The sequence below is a fragment of the Cryptococcus neoformans genome, assembly GCF_000091045.1.
Source record: "Cryptococcus neoformans var. neoformans JEC21 chromosome 4 sequence".
Taxonomy (NCBI): Eukaryota; Fungi; Basidiomycota; class Tremellomycetes; order Tremellales; family Cryptococcaceae; genus Cryptococcus; species Cryptococcus deneoformans.
The window spans coordinates 138,003-160,000 of record NC_006686.1 but is presented as its reverse complement, the minus strand read 5'-3'; the positions used below and the strand labels follow the sequence as shown (position 1 = coordinate 160,000).

The 21,998-nt window shown below is 47.4% G+C and overlaps 7 protein-coding genes and 1 pseudogene across 7 annotated transcripts; 4 read left to right on the top strand and 4 right to left on the bottom strand.

Moving 5' to 3' along the window:
* The first annotated feature begins 130 nt into the window (after nucleotides 1-130).
* On the top strand, nucleotides 131-2,880 carry CND00550 (glucosidase, putative). Its single transcript, XM_570389.2, has 5 exons — nucleotides 131-1,032; nucleotides 1,094-1,360; nucleotides 1,408-2,159; nucleotides 2,219-2,296; nucleotides 2,363-2,880. Exons 1-5 carry the CDS (start codon nucleotides 308-310, stop codon nucleotides 2,398-2,400), a joined length of 1,860 nt encoding a protein of 619 aa, XP_570389.1. The 5' UTR covers nucleotides 131-307; the 3' UTR covers nucleotides 2,401-2,880.
* Nucleotides 2,881-3,376: 496 nt separating this feature from the next.
* Nucleotides 3,377-5,987, bottom strand: CND00530 (urea transporter, putative). Its single transcript, XM_570315.1, has 9 exons — nucleotides 5,900-5,987; nucleotides 5,797-5,834; nucleotides 5,589-5,744; nucleotides 5,333-5,535; nucleotides 4,928-5,272; nucleotides 4,773-4,868; nucleotides 4,587-4,721; nucleotides 3,717-4,531; nucleotides 3,377-3,655 (listed from the first exon to the last, which is right to left on the bottom strand). The coding sequence occupies exons 1-9, from the start codon at nucleotides 5,942-5,944 to the stop codon at nucleotides 3,464-3,466; spliced, it is 2,025 nt and encodes a 674-aa protein (XP_570315.1). The 5' UTR covers nucleotides 5,945-5,987; the 3' UTR covers nucleotides 3,377-3,463.
* Nucleotides 3,483-6,427, top strand: CND00520 (annotated as a pseudogene).
* A 781-nt stretch (nucleotides 6,428-7,208) lies between these two features.
* CND00510 (amino acid transporter, putative) lies at nucleotides 7,209-10,397 on the bottom strand. Its single transcript, XM_024656945.1, has 12 exons — nucleotides 9,637-10,397; nucleotides 9,535-9,579; nucleotides 9,378-9,481; nucleotides 9,164-9,323; nucleotides 9,013-9,100; nucleotides 8,675-8,938; nucleotides 8,578-8,619; nucleotides 8,336-8,509; nucleotides 8,149-8,274; nucleotides 7,867-8,086; nucleotides 7,409-7,799; nucleotides 7,209-7,354 (listed from the first exon to the last, which is right to left on the bottom strand). The coding sequence occupies exons 1-11, from the start codon at nucleotides 9,893-9,895 to the stop codon at nucleotides 7,611-7,613; spliced, it is 1,671 nt and encodes a 556-aa protein (XP_024512713.1). The 5' UTR covers nucleotides 9,896-10,397; the 3' UTR covers nucleotides 7,209-7,354; nucleotides 7,409-7,610.
* An 89-nt stretch (nucleotides 10,398-10,486) lies between these two features.
* Nucleotides 10,487-12,151, top strand: CND00500 (conserved hypothetical protein). Its single transcript, XM_024656944.1, has 6 exons — nucleotides 10,487-10,576; nucleotides 10,635-10,787; nucleotides 10,851-11,295; nucleotides 11,351-11,468; nucleotides 11,528-11,921; nucleotides 11,971-12,151. The coding sequence occupies exons 3-6, from the start codon at nucleotides 10,880-10,882 to the stop codon at nucleotides 12,084-12,086; spliced, it is 1,044 nt and encodes a 347-aa protein (XP_024512716.1). The 5' UTR covers nucleotides 10,487-10,576; nucleotides 10,635-10,787; nucleotides 10,851-10,879; the 3' UTR covers nucleotides 12,087-12,151.
* A 477-nt stretch (nucleotides 12,152-12,628) lies between these two features.
* On the bottom strand, nucleotides 12,629-15,957 carry CND00490 (hypothetical protein). Its single transcript, XM_024656943.1, has 5 exons — nucleotides 15,860-15,957; nucleotides 15,265-15,432; nucleotides 13,884-14,223; nucleotides 13,538-13,822; nucleotides 12,629-13,477 (listed from the first exon to the last, which is right to left on the bottom strand). The coding sequence occupies exons 1-5, from the start codon at nucleotides 15,910-15,912 to the stop codon at nucleotides 12,701-12,703; spliced, it is 1,623 nt and encodes a 540-aa protein (XP_024512690.1). The 5' UTR covers nucleotides 15,913-15,957; the 3' UTR covers nucleotides 12,629-12,700.
* A 527-nt stretch (nucleotides 15,958-16,484) lies between these two features.
* CND00480 (protein phosphatase inhibitor, putative) lies at nucleotides 16,485-18,402 on the top strand. The gene is made up of 7 exons (XM_024656942.1): nucleotides 16,485-16,576; nucleotides 16,647-16,914; nucleotides 17,000-17,161; nucleotides 17,229-17,267; nucleotides 17,334-17,423; nucleotides 17,500-17,674; nucleotides 17,794-18,402. The coding sequence occupies exons 2-7, from the start codon at nucleotides 16,717-16,719 to the stop codon at nucleotides 18,234-18,236; spliced, it is 1,107 nt and encodes a 368-aa protein (XP_024512717.1). The 5' UTR covers nucleotides 16,485-16,576; nucleotides 16,647-16,716; the 3' UTR covers nucleotides 18,237-18,402.
* Nucleotides 18,348-21,851, bottom strand: CND00470 (expressed protein). The gene is made up of 5 exons (XM_024656941.1): nucleotides 21,482-21,851; nucleotides 21,370-21,433; nucleotides 21,117-21,316; nucleotides 20,892-21,053; nucleotides 18,348-20,843 (listed from the first exon to the last, which is right to left on the bottom strand). Exons 3-5 carry the CDS (start codon nucleotides 21,297-21,299, stop codon nucleotides 18,588-18,590), a joined length of 2,601 nt encoding a protein of 866 aa, XP_024512707.1. The 5' UTR covers nucleotides 21,300-21,316; nucleotides 21,370-21,433; nucleotides 21,482-21,851; the 3' UTR covers nucleotides 18,348-18,587.
* Nucleotides 21,852-21,998: the final 147 nt, after the last annotated feature.

Here is a 21,998-nt window from a genome sequence, read left to right as displayed (position 1 = left end):
GAATATTGCCCAGAATGCGCTGTGTAAAAAATAGCTTTCCACTCTTGGCCCAGCGCGTTCCGCATGGAATGTAGTGCGCAGCCGCAAGAAATTATCCGAGCCCCGTTCCACTTTCATTCTCTACATCGCCTCTTGTCTTCCCTTCTATATCCATTCTCCTTCTTTCCTTCCTTCCCTCCCTCCTATCTCTTGCATATCGTATTTCACGTCGACTGCTATCTTCCCTTGTACCCACGTCGACTCATCCGCCACCCACCCAGCGACCACCCACCGCCAGCCACATCGCGGCCGCACGCATCAAAAGTCAATGCAGTACGGCAGCCAATCGCCCACTCTAGGCCGTGAACCCCTGCTCGCGTCCGCCCAGAATCCTGGCATGTCCCAGCGTCTCTCTGAATCATCCTTTACTTCATACGATAACCAGTCTAGCATGTCTCACCGTGTCGGCGCAAACTCTCCCACTGGCGCGTCCTATGCGAGTTTCTCTTCTGGCAACAGATTTGGTCCCACAGCGCATCTCAACCCTGGCCCCGTTGCTGGTGTCAGCGAGGCAGGTGCGTTGCCTACGGACGCATATGCCCAGGGGCCGATAGATGACGATGATGATATGGACGACCACCTGCATACCTTTACCGCCGCTGAGAAAAAGGATCTCAGCACGCCGTTTAATATCAGTTCTTGGCGAGGATGGGCCAACGCATTGACTTTGGCTGTTTTGGCAGGCGGCGGTGTAATGCTTTTCGCGGGTTACCCTATCATATCGTTCTACTACGGCGATGACAGCTCTAGCGGGTCTAACACATCCGGGTATAACCTCGGTGGTATCAATGCCAGTGGACAATATCCTTCTATCACTGGCTTGCCCAGTCTGATCGACTCAGATACACCTGAGTACCTGTACACAAGAACTGGGTTCGATGGGAAGGAGTGGACATTGGTATTTTCGGACGAGTTTGAAAAAGATGGAAGAACATTCTTTGAGGGTGATGATCCATTCTGGACAGGTGTTGATTTAAATTATTGGCCAACTGGGTGAGTTTGTCCATCATCATTGAGTTCAGATCAATTTCAATATTAACCTAACACTTTCCAGTGACCTGGAATGGTACGATCCTTCTGCCATCACTACGGCCGATGGTCACCTAGTCATTACCGTCACTCAAGAACCCATCCACGATCTCAACTTCAAGTCTGGTATGCTCCAGTCTTGGAACAAGTTTTGTGTCAGCAAAAATGCCTATATTGAATTCTCTGCTTCTTTGCCTGGCACGAGCGGTATTGGTGGTTTCTGGCCTGGTGTCTGGACTATGGGTAACTTGGGACGACCTGGTTATGGTGCTTCTACTGAAGGAATGTGGCCGTGAGTATCCTGCAGTTTCTTCTGCTGATTGTGACTGACCCTTGCAGATACACTTACAACTCTTGTGACGTCGGTATTCTTCCGAACCAAACTTGGCTCAATGGTACAGGCCCCGAAGCCGCACTCACCAGTGGTTCCAGCGGCACTCAGCTCTCTCTACTTCCCGGTATGCGTACCCCGTCATGTACGTGTGAGGGCGAAGACCATCCTGGTCCAGACGTTACCGTCGGTCGATCGTCTCCTGAAATCGATATCATTGAAGCGCAGATCATCATTTCCGAAAACCGAGGGGAAGTCTCCCAGTCATTCCAAACTGCACCCTTTGACGACTACTACCAATGGGACAACACTTCAACAAGCAACTACAAGCAGTATGATACTGACTTGACATACTGGAACACATACCTCGGTGGTACATACCAACAATCTGTCTCTTCTCTTACCCGTGTACCCAGAGACATCTATTACAGCCAGTCCGGAGGTGGCGGCGAATTTGCCATGTTTGCTATGGAATACGATTCTGCTCCCAATAATAAGGAGGATGGATACGTAACTTGGTACAGCGACAACAAAACTAGTTGGACCATGTATGCGGACGCCGTTGCGGCGAATGAAAGGGTCGGTATTGGAAGACGAACCATTCCCGAAGAACCTATGACCCTGATCGTCAACCTTGGTCTTTCGTTCAACTTCCAACCTGTCGACTTCGATCATCTCACTTTCCCCAACTACCTTCGCATTGATTACTTCCGTGTGTATCAACAATCGGACAGTATCTCTATCGGATGTGACCCCGATGGTGAGTATCCTTTGCATTTAAGGAATTTTTCATCACCAGAAACTGACGGCATGCTGTAGACTACCCCACTGCAGATTATATCTCCAAACACGCCGAGGTATACTCCAATGCGAATTTGACGACTTGGGCTCAAGCAGGTACGTATACGCTCCCCCGCCCCTCTCTTCTTTATGCTATGGCCTGTACTAATATATCTTAAAAAGGTTACACCTTCCCCAAGAATGAGTTGACCGGGTGTTAAACAGGTGAGGGGTTTGAGTATGGATATGAACGCGAGCACGAGGAAGTTGAGGTGCTAGAGAGAGAAGGCAGTGGAGAATTAGAGAAGGACGAAGAAGCATTTGACGACATCTACGCATATATTCGAAATGCCTACGACCCCGAGGAACCCAAGCAATCAATCAGTTCCCCCAATCAACTTTTGAGAGAGTCAATCAAACACCGGACATTTCACATGCCTTCTTATTATCTACTTTTTACCTTGCTTAGACGCTATATTTTTGACTTTTTTCTCTAGGAGTGAGCGTTTTCCCTCCTCATTGTCCATGTGGATTGAAATGCGACGGTGTCGCGCGGTGATTATCACGAAAATCTTAGCTTTGACAGTTGATTTTTTATCGCTGTCTTTTCCATCTCCCTTTTTTATTTCAAGTGAACTTAGGATACCCCTGCATATCTAGAGAAAGTATACCCGAATGCATTTTTGCTTTGACGATTAGTGCTATCTCATTGACAATTGTGGTGTTTTGTGCAAGGAACGCGGCAAGTCAATTGACTCATGCGCCATGAAAACAGATGCTTTGAAGGTGTGCCAATGTATAGAGCGCGGAAGGACTGTCGGCACATACTGATGAGATGACTTATTTTCCATTTAGAGATAAGCATGACTTAAGACGGGTCCTCAAACTGAAATTTTGCTTCAGATTCTCGGCGTGTTTTGACAGGGGGTGAGCAACATCTCCAGAGACATGGCCGATGAAAATTTGGAGCGAGAGAAGAAGATCCGTCTCCATCATCCTTCTTACAATTTTATTAGTATGATCAAGCGCCACATTAATAAAAAGGGACATGCATTTGGACCAGCCACGCATCATTCGTTAAGTCTCTTCCTTTACAACCCCAATTGAATATTGCTCGACTCTTCATTTATTGATACTGCTTCTTGTGCTCCTTTCGCGAACTGCTACTCCTCGTACTGTTTAAGATCTTCATACTAATACAAAGTTGCATGATAAGTCTTCAATCATTAATTCTACAAATAATTGTCTAATACATCAACCAAATGATGCTTTTTTATTTTTTCTCTAATTCTGTCTAGTGATATCCCTCACGATACCCTTCCCAACCTTCATCAAACCCTCTCTAGCCTCCCAAGCTGGGTAGACACCAACCATACCCAGACCCACAAACAACCAAATAAGAGAAATGCAGACCCAGGCAGTAAAACCCTTGACGGGGTAGACGTGTGATGTGAAGAATAAGGGAAGAGGGATGACCTTTTTTCGTGTACGTCAGCTTTAGTCACTGACGTGCCAGAAAAGAGAAACGGTGACTCACAAAGATAAGAATGACGACTAATGAAAGAGCAGCAATGGCAGCAAACCTGAAAGCTTTTTGTAACTCTTCGTTTTCCTTAGTCATATCTGTAGGTTGCGCCTCAACAGTGGTGTGGGTAGTGTTCCTCATAGGCTCCGCACCACCCTGGAACCCTTCACCCTCACCGTCGAGCTTCTCCTTTTCATCGTCATACGCAAGAGGTTCTGCTGAAGGCTCGTTGTTTTCGGTAAGAGTGAAATCCTCCTTGTTGTTGATGGATCGGGTAATATCCCAGTCAAAGTTGGCAGGATGGATATAAGACCAAGCGACAGTGATAATACCACCGACACCGATAGACAGGAGGTTACCCGTAAGCATCTCGTAATCGCCGAAAGTAGTAGTAACGTTGATGACACCGTCGTTAAGAGTAGAAGTGATACCCAACCAACCGGCAACACCGGCGCAGAAGCCCAAGACGGCTCCAACACAAGCACCGGTACCATTGCACTTCCTCCAGGTGATACAGAGGGCAATAGGGACAACAGCGCTTCCGATGATACAACCCATCAGTTCGTAGAGGTAACCCATGCTAACACCAATGTAGTTGAAGGCAGTAGCGATCGCACCCATGAACAAGGCGTAGCTGAAGATACAGACGTGGGATACCCAGAGGATTTGCTTCTCAGAGGGGTTGGGACGGATGTAGGTGCCAAAGATGTCATAAGTGAGGATGGAGGAGACTGCAATCTGCTCAGCGGAACAGGCAGAGGTGACGGCAAGGAAAAGGAGGATAAGCATAGCGGTGGCACCAGACTGGCCCATGAGTGCACTCGCAGCTGGACATGATTAATCAGCTGGAAGCTCTAAAGCTATTGGAAGAAAGCGACATACCCTTAACAGCGGGCAAGCCGGCAGAGACTTCATCGGGAGTTAAAGTGATGATGGGGGTAGATGTGCCGTGGGCCAAGGCTACAGCAGAAAGCCCCAAAGAAGTGGCAATACCCAACGGGATACCGAACCAAGCGACTAGGGATACGTCAGTATGATCGGCTTGAGTCTTGTAAGAAATATACTCACTACCACCCCACAAGAAGGCCTTGACGGAAGTCTTGGGATCGGAAGCGATGGCTCGTTGCCAGTAAGCCTGGTCATTAAAGACAGTACCAAAGTTACCTACATCATGTTAGTGGCAGTCCTTCAATCAAAGGTATGTGCCCGATGCCTTCACTTACCGACGATGTTAAGGACACCAAAGATGAGACCACTTTTGGACCTCATGGTCAAGTAAGAGCCCTGGGCATTACCAGAGATAGGATTGGCCTCGGCGGCATAGTTGAGCAACTCCCACATCTTGGATGGAGAGCCGATGATGGGTGAGGTGGCATAGGCGACAAGAGCGAAGGAGATCAAGATGCAATAGAGGACGAGGGTATGGGAGTAGTCGGCGATCAAAGTGGCTCGCATACCACCGGTGAGGACGTAAATGGAGACACCGAGAGGAATGAGGAAACAAGCCGCAACAGTGTTCATGCCGGTAAGGTCGGTAACAGTAGCGGAACCCCCCAAAATCAGCATAGCTAAAAACAAAAGCAACAGTCAGTGGAAGTTCGACTCGCAAGGAGATGGAATTGACGTGCTGGAAACGATGATGTTGGTCGCAAGGGCAAAGAACAAAAAGACAAGGTGAGCAGCTCGGCCCCATCGAGCCTTGATGATTTCAAGATAGGTATGGCAGAAAGGAGCGTGTTGCTTAAGCTTGCTGGAGATCATGGCAAAGAGAAGGACTTGGATGGCAGCACCAGAAGCATACCACCAAGGTCCACTGATGCCAAACTTGTATCTGCTCAAAGTAAGCACCAAAGTACTACCGCCGGAAACTACTTGTACACTTACGCAGTAGCACTAGACTGTAAAAGGGTAGCCGCCCATGTCCAAGCACTGACGATGCCAGCGGCGATCAAACCGGGAGGAACGCTTCGGCTAGCAGAATTGAACTCTTCAGCGGAAGAAGTTTTGTGAGATGTGTATCGTGTCTGGAGTTTTGCGATGCTATTGAATTGTCAGTAATTTTTACTTCCCATGGTTGAATGAAAAGTCTTACCCGACCATCAGCAAACTGAAGAACAGACCCATTCCAATCTAATGGCACGTGTTGTCAGTAAAAGTAGGGTACTATTATGGTATGAAGCGCAAGTGATACTCACAACGACACCATAACCGGCCCCTTGAGGCAACACTGTTGACGACATGGTCCTTCTCTCCTTGGTTTAGTTAGTTGAGGCAAAGTTCTAGTGGAATTGAAAGGTTATAGGGAGAAGTGGGGGCGGTACATCGGCTTCCACCTTACGCTATATACTACTTAGCAACGATTTACCTTCATCCGCCCACCGAAAGCGGTATTAACAAAGATACCAGGATAGCTGTGGTAGCCAACCAATTTCCCTTCTCTTATCTCTTTAGCGTTGCAATTGCTTCATGCTTTTTCCCCAGAGATGGCAAGCCAAAAACTCGGAGATAATAAAAGGAGAATGCTTGAATGTGATTTGTCGATCCTGCATCATCAACTGATAAGCATCATGTCATTTTCTCTTACGATATCCGGCTTTCGTATTTGAGTGCCGTTGCCTGGAACCCCTATCAGTGCATAGCAAACTCTGTGCCGGAATTGTAATAACACAAATTTGATCTCACAGTGCCTCTCGGTGGAGGAAATTGGAATGAGAAGAAAAAAAATCATAGAAGCATATATTTAGAGTCATAGTATAATAGAAGCATCATGAAGAGCTCCGTCGTTGATGACACCTGGCTTTGACAATGTCTCAAACTTCATATTTGCAGACCTTTCAACTGCAGAAAATGGTGACAAATTTCCGGTCCTTCAACTCTAAGATTTCAGGCGTACCAGCGAGAGGCTGGCCGCAGGCCGTATAACTAACAGCATTGAGAGCTGGCGCTCAGTGTCGAAGGATTCTCTCAATATCCCAACCCTGAAACACCTCTCTGTCGTGCTCTCTGCCTCTTATCCGGCCTCTGTGTATCTGCCAACCAGGAGCCCATCACACCTAAACTCAAGCAAGTAGTAGTCTATCTAGTCTACTAATAGTATATATGCCTTCATTCTCTAGCTGTCACTTTGTTCTATGGTGGCGTATCTTTCCGTCTACATATCCATGCTCTTGGTGGTTCATTATGGTATCCTTCTCTACTTTAGACTCGATTATGATTCGCTCAGGCGGCAAGATGTAGTCGCTTTGTCGCCATCACACTTAATTTCTGACACTGACGTCGGTTATTAGATAAAGGCCTAGCTCATTTCTATTGGTTCCCGTAATCATTTTAACCGTGCCTGATCGCTAGCGCGTTCCCTTTATCTTTCACTTTTCGCAGCTTATCTTTCTACTGGCCGTTCGACTTTTAAACGAACACCGATTGCTTTCATTTCTTTGTAAGCTGCACTCCCCCGTATCCTTCCGTTAAAAAATGGAGAATGGAAAGTGGAAGGCTGAAAAAGGAGCACAAAAGTGATAATGAAGGGGAGATGTGGAAGTAGTATAGTGAAGGAAACAGAAAGGGAGAGTTGAGGAAACAAATGAGACCAACAAATGCCAAGTATGCAGGTATGGGAAAATGTGATAGTAGATAGGGGGGAAAAATGAGAACTTGAAAGCTTTTGATAAGCAAAAAGGATAAGAATGAAGATTTTTAACGCGTACATGCAAGTGCGCGCAATGGCTTAGCAAATAAAGATCACAAGAGTTCTACAACTCGTTATGTAACTAGAAACACAGACGTCAACGACAACATTTTCTGACGTACAACCTGCTAATCCTCAAAATATTATTACTCTACCCAACTTTTCCTTTAGTAGCACTGTTCAGACGTCCATCACGCACACGCCGTCGTATTTCAATCGCATTAAAACAGCTTGGCCATGATCTTATCCTTGACGTTCGCTGGCGGCGAATCGTCCTTCTTTTGTTGATAGTACTGGTTGAGAGCATCAAAGAAGTCAAGGTCACTATGAAGATCCACATCTTTACTCTTATGGAAAGGCGTCCGTTCGTATATTTTGAAAAACAATCCGATCGCCCCAGCCAAAGCAATCTACAAGTACAGCCAATGTAGTCAGTACAGGTACAAGCAACATGTTCCTAACGTGGGGTATACTCACGATACCATAGTTGAAAATAAATGTGGCAACATTCCAATTCCCTTTCAAAAACACTGAATATCCTTGGAGCCAAATGAAGAGACAAGCCCAGCACAGAGCCCAGTATCCCGCAAAAGGCTGGAATTTGGAGTAGACCGGAAGAAATTCTTTTCGATCAATGTTCTGAACTTTCATGGCGCTGTAGAAGCGGACATAGGTGAATGCCATGACACACCAATTGCTATAGCCATGATTAGCATCACAATGATCTAGGACTGACAGGAGCGATCCGAGGCGACGTACAGCATAGTAGCAGCCGTGCAAAAGTTTAAGATCCAATTGAGAACCTTCGCACTAGTGGATCCTAGAGCGAGGTAGGCCAAACAAGAGAAAAGCATCACCACAATGACTGCTAGGTAAGGCACACCCCTAGACATCTATTAGCCCTCCTTTCAACAGATAAAGACGACGCACGAGGAGAATAACTCACTTTTTATTGAGTCGACGAAGTACAGCAGGAGCCTTACCATCTAGCGCCAAAGCGTGCAAGCTTCGAGAGGCGTTAAAGGTGTAGGCGTTACCACCGGAGACGATACATGTTAGCAGGGCGGCCGTGACGATGGAGGGCAAGACGGGTATTTTAAGTCGGTTCATGGAAATCACACTACAGATCCTTTATGTCAATCATGAATGTGACAATGCTGAGCGATTTAGACAGAATGGAGGGCGTACTAAGGTGATCCACCAGCATAAGTGCCGTCACCTGCCACAAGTCTATGCAAAAAGTCAGCTCAAGTCGTAATAGCTCCATTAATGGCCATGCACTTACGTCGGATCATTATAAGGCACAAGAATACCCACACAAAGAGCACCCCCAATAAAAAAAACAACCAATCGAGCCATGATCGTCTTGAAAGCTCTAGGCACCGTCTTCCGAGGGTCGGTCGCTTCACCAGCAATCATCGAAATATACTCGGGCCCGCCTATACAGAAGCCAGCAGTATTGACAGCATTGATGAATGATTCGAGGCGTGTGGAAGGGGAGTCACCAGCCCAAGGACCAGGGTCTTTCCAGTATCTAAAGCCGAAACGGCTTTTGAGCAAAAAGATTAGCGGAAGTGGACAAGGTGAACGGGTTTGGGTGCGTTGCTTGGGTGTATTGCTTACTCTTTCAAGGGGTTTCCGCCAACCATGGTGATTAATGTGTACAAGATCAGGCCTATAGCGAGTAGAACCTTACCAAGAGCAAGCCAGACTGATATCCAATCAGTATACGTCCAGGAAGGCAACAATCAACCAGTGAATCATAAGCACTCACATTCAGCTTCGCCGAATAGGTCCGCACGATATACGTTGATTGCCAGATAGAGAAGGAGAGAGACCGATATGAGGATGGCGGGTGACTCGGAGTAGCCCCAGTAGGATACGAGCGTGTTTACTACTGTAGCTTCGAAGATGACGAATGATGTTTGAGCAAACTGCATTGATCTTTTGTCAGCAATATATACCATGGAAAAATTGGAGAGACTTACAAAGTGGTTGTAGCCGACCATGGTGCCCAAAGCCGGGTCAACCATCCGGCCAGCAAGACGAATGAAAGATCCGTCGAGTGGAAATAAGGAGACAATTTCCAGTTCTACGGCACGTCTGTGAGCATGCCTTCTGACTCCAAATACCTCTAATGCTTACGACATTGAGCAATAGAGTAAACAACTGTGGCCCAAAAGATAAAGCCTGTCAATTCGTCATTAGCGTCACTAGAGTCCAACCATCTGCCGAGGACTGACTCACCTATCAACAGAGCAACAGGTCCCGCAGTGACACCTGAGCCGATAGCCACAAATAAAGCGGCACCGATAGCTCCTGCTATGGATGAAAGTTGGATCTGTCGAGCATTGAGTTTCCGATGATTGACTGAGTCAAGCACCCTAGCTCTCATGATATCTCCTTCTCCCGTCTCATTGATATGGATCTCTGTCTGGTCGACAGACCCCGCCACCTTCGGATCATAGTCCTCCATCTCATAGGCTTTCGGAGAGTCTGACCCCATCTTCTCTCAGCTGTTATGTATGTCAAGAGCGTGATAGGAAGGGGTTAATCAAGAAGCGTGGATGATGCGACAGTCTCCGATTTTGCTTGTATATTATAGTCGACACCAATAACTGTTGTTTGTAACTCCTTCAAGGCGATTGGAGACATTGCGGACCGGGAAGTCCTATATAACAGCGCTGGCTTTGTAGTTGATTATCCTGGAGTTGGACAAGCCGGACTCATAAGAGTGAGAGTGTTGAATTTGATCTGTACCCCTTCAAAAATGGACACCGGATGTATATATTCACAGCGTTGGAATGAAGTCCGGAAGAGGGAGAACCGAGAGCGAATCGGCAATACTACCGGCTGAGTGATTGGAGGTGATAAGTGTACTAGAAAGATAGGTATTGCTTCTAGAAGTTTGCATTTCGATCGATGATTGTTAAGTTGTCGGCTCCTTGGTTGTCGGTCTTCCATTGGACTCGTGGCTTGTCTACTTGTGTCGGGCCCGAGGAAAATTGAAGAGCATGAACTGCGAATTGGGAAAGGAGGTGCGAAAATTACCACTCTGGGAAATTTTGCGACTTGAACGGAGCCCATTTCTCGTATCTGGATTCCTCTATTTAGTATCAGCTGATAGCGTTCCGTTTTGTCGATATTTCGATTCGTCCAGCAAAACAGGGCAACAATTGGGTCAAATGTAAGTGACTGCCGTCCAGAATAAGTTTGAATTCCAGACTGAAGGGCACGCACATCAGCAAAAAGAGGGCGAAAGGCGAACAAGCGTTCAATTTCGTATCGTCGAAGGAATGAACGGTATCTATATCGGCTCTGCCTTCAGTAGTCATCAACGGTATACCATTGCCAACTGACGTATATTCCTTGGCCTCAAAAAGAATTTGAACTCCTAGGTTAGTAACATGATGAACAATTGGTCTCCACCGGATGTAGTGGACTCTAATTCTAGAGTGTAGCATACCTTTAGACGTTATACATATAGTCGATGTACATCAAGAAGTGGATATGCAAACAAGCCTCCTCTTATTATCTAGCTCACCTGCACAGCTTTCAGACACTGCAGTTCATCATACTTTACACAATGACCAAGCCAGCATCTCTCACTTACCTCGAAGCCTCTACCCCTCTGGAAGAAATTTACAAAGTCATCGAGCGCGATGGCGGTGTCATAATTCGCAACTTCCTCTCATCCGAGCTCCTTCAAGAAGCCATGAGCTCCATCGAACCCCATTTTGCTGTACGAGGCAACTACGAATCCAAGTCGACTCACCAGGAGCTGGGTGAAGACTTTTTCCCTTCTGGCTCTCTTCGAATTTATGGTTTGCTTGGTAAAATTCCCCAGGTTATCACCAAGATTGTACGCCTTCCAACTTGGCAGGGCGTTATGGCACGGTTCCTCAAGTGAGTTTGTCTCTTGTTCAAATGAACTACTACTGAGACTTGTAATTTGTTTTAGCGACGAGTATTCTTCATACACTGGTGAAAAATTGATTCCTCAAAAGAGCGGCTATATGCTTGCTTCGACAGCTGCCCTTCGACTTGTTCCAGGGGCCCAGAAACAGCCACTTCATCGGGTAGGTGCTCTTCTGTCCGTTTTCATGCCATCAAGTTTCAGCATTTGACTTCAAAACAGGACCAGATCGCCTATCAAATTCGACCCGATCCTACCAATCCCCTTTTCACACCCATGGTCGGCTGCCTCATCGCCGGGTCCAAGTGTACTAAGAAAAACGGCGCCACTGCTGTCATCCCTGGCTCTCACCTCTGGGGTCCTGACCGTGCCCCCCATGTCGAGGAATGTACTTATGCTGAAATGGAGGCTGGGGACGCTCTCTTCACCCTTGGGTCTTGTTATCACGGGGCAGGCGAGAACCAATGCGAGAAGTCTGATCCAGATGCTCTGAGGACCCTTTTCGCTGTCTTTGGCCAGAGAGATTATTTCAGGCAAGATCAAGAAGAGATTCTCTCCACACCGCTCGAGCTTGCTAGGACCTTCCCTGAAGATATTCTGAGGATTGCTGGCTACTGTAAGTACTTCGTAAGCCTCGTGAAGGGATTGGACCTGAATTCGCACAGATAAGGCTGTCGGAGGTGTTGGTTACGTCGAAGACCACCAGGATCCTGTCGAGTTCCTCAAGGCTGGATCAAGCCTCGGCCAATTCGCTCCCATCCCCAGCAAGAGCTATGTTTGAAAACAGTTGGGGTTTTAATAGTATCCTGTACGAGGAGTACTGGTACTGTTTTATTTTGATGCGATTATGTGTATATAACGTATGCGCAAGGCGTCAGTAGTCACGTGAGGTGAACGCGCGTTAATAAACTAATAAAATAACTCTCGTTCGTTCGTTGCCTTCTGATCATCGTTTCTCTTCTTGCTCCACCCTTTCAACCAGCTATCGCAAGAAACATGCCAAGAATAAACTACAGAGCACGTATCGTCGAAGTGCTGTCCGTCTCCCCGGAACATGATACAGGAGAGCATATTAATCCGAGCGAGAATCATGGCATGCGAAGTCTCATTTGTGGGGAGAAGAGAGGATATGGAATCGTTGGATGAGCCGGTTGTCACAAGAGAAAAGAAGCACGGTCTTGATGGAGCGACGCGGATAGGGCTGAAAAGGGAGAAGAACGGAAGCAACGGCCACTACTGATGCGCATGAACAAAGATGCGATGATCGCAAAGTAACAATTATTCATATATGTGATTATCTATTTGTACACAATCAGTATGTTAATCTATATTATTCACAATGCAGTAGTAACCCAAAAGGCGCAAAAAAAATTGTAAATAGCCCATTTCTATCCTTTACTTTTCCCTTTCCTCCAGCCTTCTCAACCTCTCTTTCAACTCTTCCATCTCCCTTCTATCCTCCCTCGCTTTCCTCTCTATTTCATATCGTACCATCTCCCTCAAACTGTCTGCACTCTGCTGCAAACTCGTTAATAACCTCTCTGCCGCGCCGGCCGTATTTCTAAACTCTTGGACCGCCACACCTTGCTCCGCATGCAGGTTCGACACACGCGAGACAAGGTCTGACAAGTGATGCTGGAGAGTCGTAGAGGACGAGAGGGAGTCGTAAAGCGCGTTGAACGGGTGGAGGAAGGCTTCGCGTGAGGGAATTGATAGAGGTTGGAGTGGGGAGGAAGGTGGGCTGCCGGTATGGGAATGGGTATGGGTGTGGGTGTGGGTATGGGAATGAGGTTGGGTGCTTGGTCTAGTCAGAGGAGGTGGTGGTGGTGGGGAAAGTGGTCCATCGAAACGGGGCGGGAAAGCTCCCGGCACAGTAAAATTTCTCCCACTGCCCATCGGGGGACCACCTCGACTTTCAGTCCGCCAGTAATACCCTTGCTGCTGCTGTCGCGCAAACTCGTGCCCATCACTTCGCTCCCTCTCCCCTCCCCCTGGCGCACCAGCATCAGCACCAGTCCGTGAGTGCGATATCGGTGCCGTCCTGGGATCGGAGAGGTAGTGGAACGAGGAAGAGAATGAAGGAAGAACCTTCGGCGGAAGAGCAGTCTGTGAGCCAGAAGGTGGTTCAAAGTTTGCTTGTTGTGTAATCAATCGTTGGTCTAGGGGTGCGCTCTATGGAGTTGTGAGTTATCAATAACTAACAGTAAACAGCTATCAAAGTTTTAAACTCACCTTGGAAGCAGGAACGACATCTTTATCGCTAACCCCTGTCATAATACTCATCTTCTCCACTTTATCCTTGATCTTCTCCCTTCTTCTCCCTACGCCACCGCTTGTAGGGAGGACAGCGCCCGACAAAGACGGGGCTTCAGACGGTTTCCAAGCCTTGTACGTCGAGGGTTCCCTCGAAGATTCTTTTGGTGTACCGGGTGGTACGGCCGAACTGCCAGCGGCTTCGCGCCGTCGAGCTGCAATAAGGGCTTGCTGCTGCTCCTTGATAGATAATGTATCGCGGACCTACTTTACGAATCAATTCCAAAATCCAAAATGAGAAGAAAGGAAAGGAAATATGAATTACCGTTTTGAGCTGTTCGCCATCGATCGTTTTAAAATCAAAACCCATCACCACCGGACTCGGTACAGCCCCATAAATGTCATACCCCTCTTCCCTTCTTGCCTCTCTACTCGCCGCAAAGCCCACTGGTGGATTCGCAGCTGCGTTTGCAGATGAGGCCGGATGCCCAACTTTTTTGTTACTCGTCTGACTCTGACTGCTCTCACCTGTACTCGGTCCCGAACCGGAGCCAGAACCGGGCTCCTTGCTTGGAGAAGTGGTTTGGGGCACGGCAAGAGGCAAAGGTTTGGACTTCGTCAATCTCCGGCGCTTATCCTTGTGTTCTCCATCATCCGCTTCTTGTCTGGTAGAGTGACAGTCAAGTATGTCCGCGTGGGATTGTCGACGACCATGATCATGGTGACGAACGTTGGGGTTAGGTATGGAAGGGAGAGAAGGGGGAAGGGTGTAAACGGTCGGTAAGGAGGTGGAGATGGATACGCGACGAGAGTGCGGGACGGTAGGCGGTGGGGTGAGGTAAGTGGTTGTATTGATAGGTGTCATAGGAGTATGAATGCGAGCCAGTTTGTGTTTTCGGTTTTCGGGGGTGGAAACGGAAGCCATAAAGATGGTCGACAGGAGAAGAGAAGAGAAAAGTTTTGTCAGCCAAAAGGGTTACCAATCAATGACAGAAGAGAGGTCCGGCCTAGAAGATAAAAATGAAGGGAAAAGGTCGCAACGAGAAGCCTCTCTTATACAAGAACAAAACCTCGACAACCGAGAAATCATATCGTCCTTTCGAGCTCAGTGACATCGCCTGCCCCGTTGCCCTCGCCCGTGGAAATGTAATTTCGATGAAACAGGCTTCGTCATACCGATCAATGGACCGAGCCAGGGGACAAGGTGGTGTGATGTGAGAAAGGAGAGGAGGTGCAGCGGGGAGATGGGGGTGTCAGAAGGTAAGAAGGCGTTAATCCGACCTTTTGATCGGGCTAGTAAATGTCTCACTTGCTGCCCCGCGTTCTGAAGGATACCTGCTTCGCAACGCTTGCAAAGGGTTCGTGGAGTGCCAGCTACTTATCGACTGGCCGCTTCTGGTGTCAAGAAGCATGAGAGATCATAAAGGCACTACTCATTGCGGTTGATGAGACACTTTGAAAGGAGGATGAACCGCAAACGCACAAAAAAACAGGAGTTTACCACCGTTCTGACGCCAAAAGTCAACCCACAGGCATGGTGGCATCTCGTAAAAGACCGTTTTTAACAGCTGACATCGCTTCCAATCTTCATTTAAAGAAGCTGAGAGGAGTGTATTAAAAACCGAAACATGAAAGGACGATCCATCCCTTCGCACGTAATCGTGCAGACACACTCTCTCACCAGTTGAAAATGAAATAAAACTCACACATCCTTTCTTCGCCTGCTCTTCCCTCTCGAGCTGTTTGCAGTCACAGGCGTTGGCAGTTGCTGCTGGTCATGTACCGATACAGCCTCAGCTGTTTCTCGGTCACGGTCACCATCCGCATCTGGCGAGCCCGTCGCCCCCTTGGGGAGGTCTCTCATGCTTGAAGTCCTTTTGAGGTTGATCGGTGGTAAAGGAGGACCGAGTGGTTGACCGAAAGAGTATGTTTGGCGAATACGGGGATGGGGAGGGCGGTAGAATGAGTGCGGGTGCGAGAAAGGGTAAGTGTGGGTGTTAGGCGGCGATAGCATGAGGATAAACGGCAGATTGGGGATACGAGATGACATGGATGGTGTATCAGCGATTGCGGTGGACATGGCGTTGCAATTTAGCAATAGCGAGATAGGAGCGAAATATATAAAGCAGAGCCGTGATGTTAGTGTGCCATAGATGTACACACAATATAAATCAGGTTTTGTGTGTGATCGTCGTCGAGACGATGAGGAGAGCATGTGAGCAGAGTGACCGTGTGATGGGAATATAAAAAGATAAAAGCACAGTAGATCAGCACATGCTTAATGGAGAACAATAGACATACGGGTGTACGGTGGACCCTGTGACGGGCGGGAAGCGTGAGTTATCTGTGGCCATTGTTCTTTCGGGAGATGAGAATTGGCCGTGACTTGCGAGAACAATAAGGAATTCAGTTAAGAGAACAATAAAGAACGACGAGGTCGAACCCAAGTAACGCGAGGGGATGTGGACGTTTATTGTTTTGACAAACGAACCCTGAGTTTGTGTCTTGCGTGACACCCTTCATTTCTCACGGGCCAGAAGATACGCGCTCGTGCATATTGTACACACACTTCTGTGCCCATGCTTCCGTGCAATACGATATACATGCACAGCAGGTATTTATAACACTCGAAAGACGAGCCTTAACCTCGAAGATCTGTGCGTGCCTCGGCCATTTCCCGATAAACACAAAAAGCACTTTAAGTTACGACAGCAGGAACGACTCGAGTGGGACGCGGGGACTCATATATTTTCATATACGTGCCTCATATATATTCATACAGTATCTCAGTAATGACAATGGGCTTGGTCTCTGCTCAGCTCACCGGCCCGTTGAATCTTACGAGGACCATTACTCCAGCGACACATCCAAGTATCTGTTGTGAATCATCACGGACACCTACACCCTAATAAATGGCTGGTTCTATAATAAACTACCGTTCGATTAAAAATAGCTTCCGCGGGTTAGAAATCAGAAGGGTCGGCGGTAATTAACATGGCCCTCTACTTCTGAGTCAGAGTGAGCTTTCCGACATGCATGATGACTCATCTTCGTCTGAACCACATTAAAATTGTGACTCATTCTATAGCATTTATCAACCATCATATCACTTATACGTATCGCGTATCTATACACTCAGCCACAACATACTCATCAGCATGTCATCAACCAGCCAGACCACAAATGCACGTCTGTCCCGTCTCCCTCGTAAACCACCTCGCCCATTCATCTCTGCCCACCACCGTCCTCCTACTCGAAATCATACCACGACCGACAACATCTTCCGTGTCCTCCTCATCTCCAGTGGGAGCGTCGCCAGTATTAAAATACCCAATATTGTGGAAGAACTAGTTAAAGTGACTTTATTTTCCTTTTTTTCTCTGATCATATCTGGTTCGAGTTTGATTGTCGATCGGTTTTACTGATCTGATATGGTGACAGGTGGGCAACATTGATATCCAAATTATAGCCACCAAAGCTTCAACACATTTCTACTCACAAGAAGACGTAGACAAATCTGTACAATCAGCATTAAATTTGTCGGACGAGGAAATGCAAGACGACGTAGGAGTGAGAATATGGACAGACGAAGACGAGTGGTCGGTAAGTCGCCCACACAACTTGACTCAATCTGTGATGTGAAGTTGGGCTTACGAATCGAGAGATGTAGGACTGGAAGAAAGTCGGAGACCCGATCCTACACATTGAAGTAAGCTCATGAAGCCATTCGCTGGGTTTTGGGGTTCATGTATCTAACACGGCCGTAATCACGTAGTTACGACGCTGGGCGGACATCGTCGTGGTAGCCCCATGTTCAGCCGACTTACTCGCCAAGATTTCGTGTGGATTATGTGATACCCTTGCCGTAAGTTATTGCCTTTGCCGCCTTCCCCCTTCCCAGCCCCAGCTAAGCTAGCAATCTCACCCCCCCCCCCCAACAGTCATCTTTTCTCCGCGCCCTATCATCATCCACACCCGTAGTCATCTGCCCAGCAATGAACACTCACATGTATCAACACCGCTTGACCGCCAAACACCTTGCTGTCGTGCAAGATGAATTAGGATACCTTGTTTCTGGACCACAAGGGGCAGGAAGGCTTGCTTGTGGTGATGATGGTGAGTCATCCTTTTCCTTGTCACTCCCCCCATTACCTTCCCTTCCTTGCTAGCCACCCAACCACCCAGTTATTTCCAACACAGAAGCCACGCTGATCTCCATACCCCAATAACCCCAGGCCCAGGCAAAATGACAGACTGGCACGATATCGTCTCTCTTATCCAAGGATTCGCCACAATGCACCAAACCCAAGTCTCCCTCGCCTCATTAACCTTTCCTTCTTTATCCATGCCTTACCCTTCTGCATCTGCGTCTCCAAGTGATACTTTTATAGATACTCCTTCCCCTCCCCCTGCATCTGCAGACACGTCCACCTACAACCTCCCACATCGCTTCCCCTGCGGAGCAAGCTCAAATCTTCCACAACAGAGGGAAAAGGAAAAGGGAATTGGGGAACATCCTACAATGGTTGTGCCCTTACCAGACCCGCATCCATTATCGACAGAAGCAGCGCTCAACGGTGAAAAGATGCCAGCATCGGTATATGCCAAAAATGTGGATTGGGAAAAGTTGGCCAATGATGGTGGGTTGTGGCATCGAAAATGGTGGCTTGGTGTCTGATTTGAGGCGTCTGATCATGTGCCCAGTCTAAAAGGGATGACTAGAGGTTGATGATAAATTGACGCTGATTTTTGGTGTGCTTATTGTATTTTTTGATAGAGATATATATTCAGGGTTATTACATGTCCATCGTAAGCTATAAGGTGAATACCCTATGAATACGATTATATAGTCCGTTATGTCATAGTTCGCTATAAACAGCTATCAGAAATACTTGTATACCAAACGAACAATGCTGAAGCGTAATGTCGAATCCTTATACCCATATCCACCAACCATAATCACGTCTTACACACCGCATTACACAATCCCTCCATCACTTCCCCAACCCCCTTTATGCTCAAGGTTCTGCTAACCCACCCTCGCCTGATTCATCTTCGATTTGATTCCCACCAGCATAAAGCAAATAGCAGTAAGGCAGCCCAACAGAAAGGCAAACGCCATCATCCATCGATTCGCTCTGACCAGCGGATGAGGATGAGCTCCGGGCAGCCAAGCTCTCATTTTCTTTCGCGCTAGAGAATTTTTCCAGAATCTTGCAGTGTTTTTGCCATTAGGATATTCGGTGCGCATGCTGGCACAACGGTCCAAAAGCCAGGCGGGGTTTGATACAAAACTGGGCCTTCCAGTTGGTGCCGGAGGCGCCAATTTTGACGATGCAGGGTCGTTCACTGAGAGATGATAAAGATAGTGAGAGGGGAGCACAGGGTGTCCCGGACCGGCAGGGACACATGTCAAGTTGGACCCAGATAAGGTAACGGGGTATGGAGTAGGTCGATGCCCGTAATTAGGGTTCCAGTGACGAGTGAAATTGGTGGGAGATAGATTGACTAGGGTGGGAGTAGGAGAAGGAGTGGCCGACATATCTTTGGACGTAAAGGAGTGGACAGGCACCGGCAAAATACTGGATTCCAACGTGCCGCTTTCCGAGACGGGCATGGGTGGTTGGGGGGGTTCGTACAGGCCAAGAAGATTCGGGCTTGAGATTGAGTTCCGAGTGATGGCCGTGGGAGGGCTAGGCATAAAAAGGTTTGGCATCGACGTAAACGGTCGATATTGAGCCGGAAAGGACGCCGTCACATTGGCAGCACTGGTTGTCAAGTTAATCCGGGGTGTCCATAAATCCAATTCAGGTTCGTCAGATGGGCCCAATCGAGTCGCTTGGGAATCAATGCTCTCATTGTTGTGACTGTTGCGATTGTTTCGGGGGACATCATCCGTATGAGGACCATTTAAATCGCTTTGCTGGGAACTCGGGTCGTCATCAAGCTCCAAAGCCGCTCTTCCAACCAGCTGTTTTTCCGTCTCTTTATCAACTCCCGATATGAACCATCCGCCCACAACCCAAGCCAAGGGCATGACAAACCCCATCACAAGACATACCGACAACCATCGCTCCTTAGTCCTCTTGTGTGGCCTCCCATTCTCCACATCGCTATTCGAGTTGGCGGAGGGTCGGATATCAGCACTCGAAGAGTCATCGTCATCGTGAGGTACGTTATCGCCTTCAAGCAAGAAAGGATGTCGCTGTGCGTACCTCACAGCTAGACTACGTCCGTCAAAATTTCTGCGGATAGCGCTCTGGTGGTGAGACGGAGGAACAGTGGCAGCTGAGGCGGTATGATGGTTACTTGCGTAGAAGCTAGACATAGGAGAGGAATTTTCGGGGTTGAGAGCTTGGATAGACGAATGGCAGGGAGGGTTAAAAGGTTCCGCCATGTTAACGTTGGTGTTGGCGCCATCTGAAGTTAGCTTGGTAGCTAGTTGAGTCGTAATCTCATGGATCATCGCGGACCTCTTCTCACTTGTTAAAGCAGCGTAATAGACGTCATCGTCACTAGTAGTTGGATATGACTGATGGTCTGTCACCGTTTCATCGCCTTTAAGAATTTCATTCATCTTTAGTGGCTGTTTTCGGGACCACTGAAAATAGTCAAATTGATAGGCTGGAGTAGCAAACAAGACCGTCTTGTTATTCGAGCAAGTGTCACTTTCGGTCGTATAACACCCATTTCCTTCAGTGTTTTCGTTGGTTGGCGAAGCGGCTTCCTGGTTGAACTCGATTCCAGTATACATAGATGACTTGAGACTGCTTCTTCTTGCGAGAATAGAAGAATTGTATGACCGGTTTGAGCAGATTTTGGAATGATGTTTATTCCTTTTCGCCTTCTCCTTAGGGGAATCCAGCTCCTTGCTTCGGTCAGAGTTATTGGCCTCGGTGTCGAACGAGTTGTGGGACTCTCGAGTCACTCCGGATTCTTGGTACTGCTGTTCAATCATAGCGTCCAAAGATTGGATTGACTCATTTACCAACCCAGAACCCAAGCCTCCAGGCAATGCATCCCTGGCCGGGATATTTTCTTCAGAAAACTCGTCGTCAGATGAGAATACACACGCATTTAGAATGGAGGTGAGTGTCGTTTCAGAGCATGAATCAGGAAGAGGAGCTACAAAAGGCATATCATTGTTAATGGGCGAATAACTTGGCACCACTTGGCGAGGAAATACGGCAGAATCAGTTAACTGAATCATTTCCAATTGATTCTGAGGAGCAACAGTCAATAAAGATGGGGTAGAGGAATTGATGGCCGAAGAAAAGGTGGCCGCCTGATTATAATTGGCATATTTCGGTTTTTACAAGGATACCAGACTTACATTCAAGGGATTACTTGAGCTAACGCTGGTAACGCCACCATTCTTTCCTTCCTCATAGACGGATGATACAGGCTTCCTCTTAACATTTGCTATGTCCTTTTTCTTCCTTCCAATATTTGAGGGCACCAAAGTTTCAATTTTCAAAGTGGCAAAACCGGCTTCCTGTGTTGTAATGAAGTCAATAATTGAACTGTTGAGGTCATACGATTGAGGAAATGATCGAACTTGAAGGTTATTTCGCTTTTCCTGCCAATCTCTCGCGCGAAAGGTGGGTTGCGATGGAATATTCTCCTTATCCTCTGAAGACGCTGAATTAAAATGACCAGTAACTTGAGGGGGTGATGGCACAGGAGCGTTATATCCATTCGATCCTAATGGCTGGAGATAGCCAGCAAATGATGGACTCATGAGAATAGTCGAAGACACTTTAAAGGACTGTGAGCGGCCAATCGTTCACGACGAAGAACAAGCAACTTACGGACTATGAAATCGAAGACCCAGTATTTATTTTATAATGATAATTATCAATAGAAGATACAGCCCTGATTCCTGTTATCCTGGTTTTTTTTACTGTGAATAGGATGACTCACTTGGTAAAGCAATATTCGAAGTCTTAATTAAAGTGATCGTATGTCAGAGTTGAGGCGGCCGAAACAGCCTTTTCCTCAATTTGATAATGCAGGGTAAAGAGCGACTGGGGGTCAGAGATAATATGATAGAGGTGTTTGTGTTCAATTGATGAAGACATGCAAATGAAGCATACGACTAAAAAGGGGCAAGAGCTGCTGAGGTTCGTTCGATGATTAGATCGATTGAATTACCTGACTTGTTTATCGTTGTTTTCGCCCGGCCCTGTTAGTCGGTAGCACCTAAGATCTTGCGGAGCTATACAGACTTCTTGAACAGACGAAGCAGGCCTATGCCTGTCAAACCTGACCTTGACTTCTGTGCCGGTGTGAGATTTGGAAAGAGAAGAGTGAATACTCTTAAATAACTTTATTATTTGCTGATCGGGCAAGTCCGATACTTGGGATCAGGACACCGACCGTTATGTTTATGTCACGTGATTGAGTGGAGGCATTCTCGATTTTCGTATGCGGACACTTC

Excerpts from the sequence above, each read along its gene's own strand:
- CND00480 (XM_024656942.1), top strand. The coding sequence starts at position 16,717 with ATGTCATCAACCAGCCAGACCACAAATGCACGTCTGTCCCGTCTCCCT. Across the intron at positions 17,268-17,333 it reads ACCCGATCCTACACATTGAA|TTACGACGCTGGGCGGACAT; the intron begins GTAAGCTCATGA and ends GTAATCACGTAG. Across the intron at positions 17,424-17,499 it reads GATTATGTGATACCCTTGCC|TCATCTTTTCTCCGCGCCCT; the intron begins GTAAGTTATTGC and ends CCCCCCCAACAG.
- CND00470 (XM_024656941.1), bottom strand. The coding sequence starts at position 21,299 with ATGAGTCCATCATTTGCTGGCTATCTCCAGCCATTAGGATCGAATGGA. Across the intron at positions 21,054-21,116 it reads AAAAGCGAAATAACCTTCAA|GAAGCCGGTTTTGCCACTTT; the intron begins GTTCGATCATTT and ends ATTACAACACAG. Across the intron at positions 20,844-20,891 it reads GCTCAAGTAATCCCTTGAAT|GCGGCCACCTTTTCTTCGGC; the intron begins GTAAGTCTGGTA and ends AATTATAATCAG.
- CND00550 (XM_570389.2), top strand. The coding sequence starts at position 308 with ATGCAGTACGGCAGCCAATCGCCCACTCTAGGCCGTGAACCCCTGCTC. Across the intron at positions 1,361-1,407 it reads TCTACTGAAGGAATGTGGCC|ATACACTTACAACTCTTGTG; the intron begins GTGAGTATCCTG and ends TGACCCTTGCAG. Across the intron at positions 2,297-2,362 it reads GACGACTTGGGCTCAAGCAG|GTTACACCTTCCCCAAGAAT; the intron begins GTACGTATACGC and ends TATCTTAAAAAG.
- CND00530 (XM_570315.1), bottom strand. The coding sequence starts at position 5,944 with ATGTCGTCAACAGTGTTGCCTCAAGGGGCCGGTTATGGTGTCGTT. Across the intron at positions 4,869-4,927 it reads TGGTGTCCTTAACATCGTCG|GTAACTTTGGTACTGTCTTT; the intron begins GTAAGTGAAGGC and ends AACATGATGTAG. Across the intron at positions 4,722-4,772 it reads GGCCTTCTTGTGGGGTGGTA|TCGCTTGGTTCGGTATCCCG; the intron begins GTGAGTATATTT and ends ACGTATCCCTAG.
- CND00510 (XM_024656945.1), bottom strand. The coding sequence starts at position 9,895 with ATGGGGTCAGACTCTCCGAAAGCCTATGAGATGGAGGACTATGATCCG. Across the intron at positions 9,101-9,163 it reads CCTATTCGGCGAAGCTGAAT|TCTGGCTTGCTCTTGGTAAG; the intron begins GTGAGTGCTTAT and ends ATTGGATATCAG. Across the intron at positions 8,510-8,577 it reads TATGCTGGTGGATCACCTTA|TGTGATTTCCATGAACCGAC; the intron begins GTACGCCCTCCA and ends AAGGATCTGTAG.
- CND00500 (XM_024656944.1), top strand. The coding sequence starts at position 10,880 with ATGTACATCAAGAAGTGGATATGCAAACAAGCCTCCTCTTATTATCTA. Across the intron at positions 11,469-11,527 it reads AGAAACAGCCACTTCATCGG|GACCAGATCGCCTATCAAAT; the intron begins GTAGGTGCTCTT and ends ACTTCAAAACAG. Across the intron at positions 11,922-11,970 it reads TCTGAGGATTGCTGGCTACT|ATAAGGCTGTCGGAGGTGTT; the intron begins GTAAGTACTTCG and ends GAATTCGCACAG.
- CND00490 (XM_024656943.1), bottom strand. The coding sequence starts at position 15,912 with ATGGCCACAGATAACTCACGCTTCCCGCCCGTCACAGGGTCCACCGTA. Across the intron at positions 15,433-15,859 it reads ACAGGGTCCACCGTACACCC|GACTTCAAGCATGAGAGACC; the intron begins GTATGTCTATTG and ends CAACCTCAAAAG. Across the intron at positions 13,478-13,537 it reads ATGTCGTTCCTGCTTCCAAG|AGCGCACCCCTAGACCAACG; the intron begins GTGAGTTTAAAA and ends ACAACTCCATAG.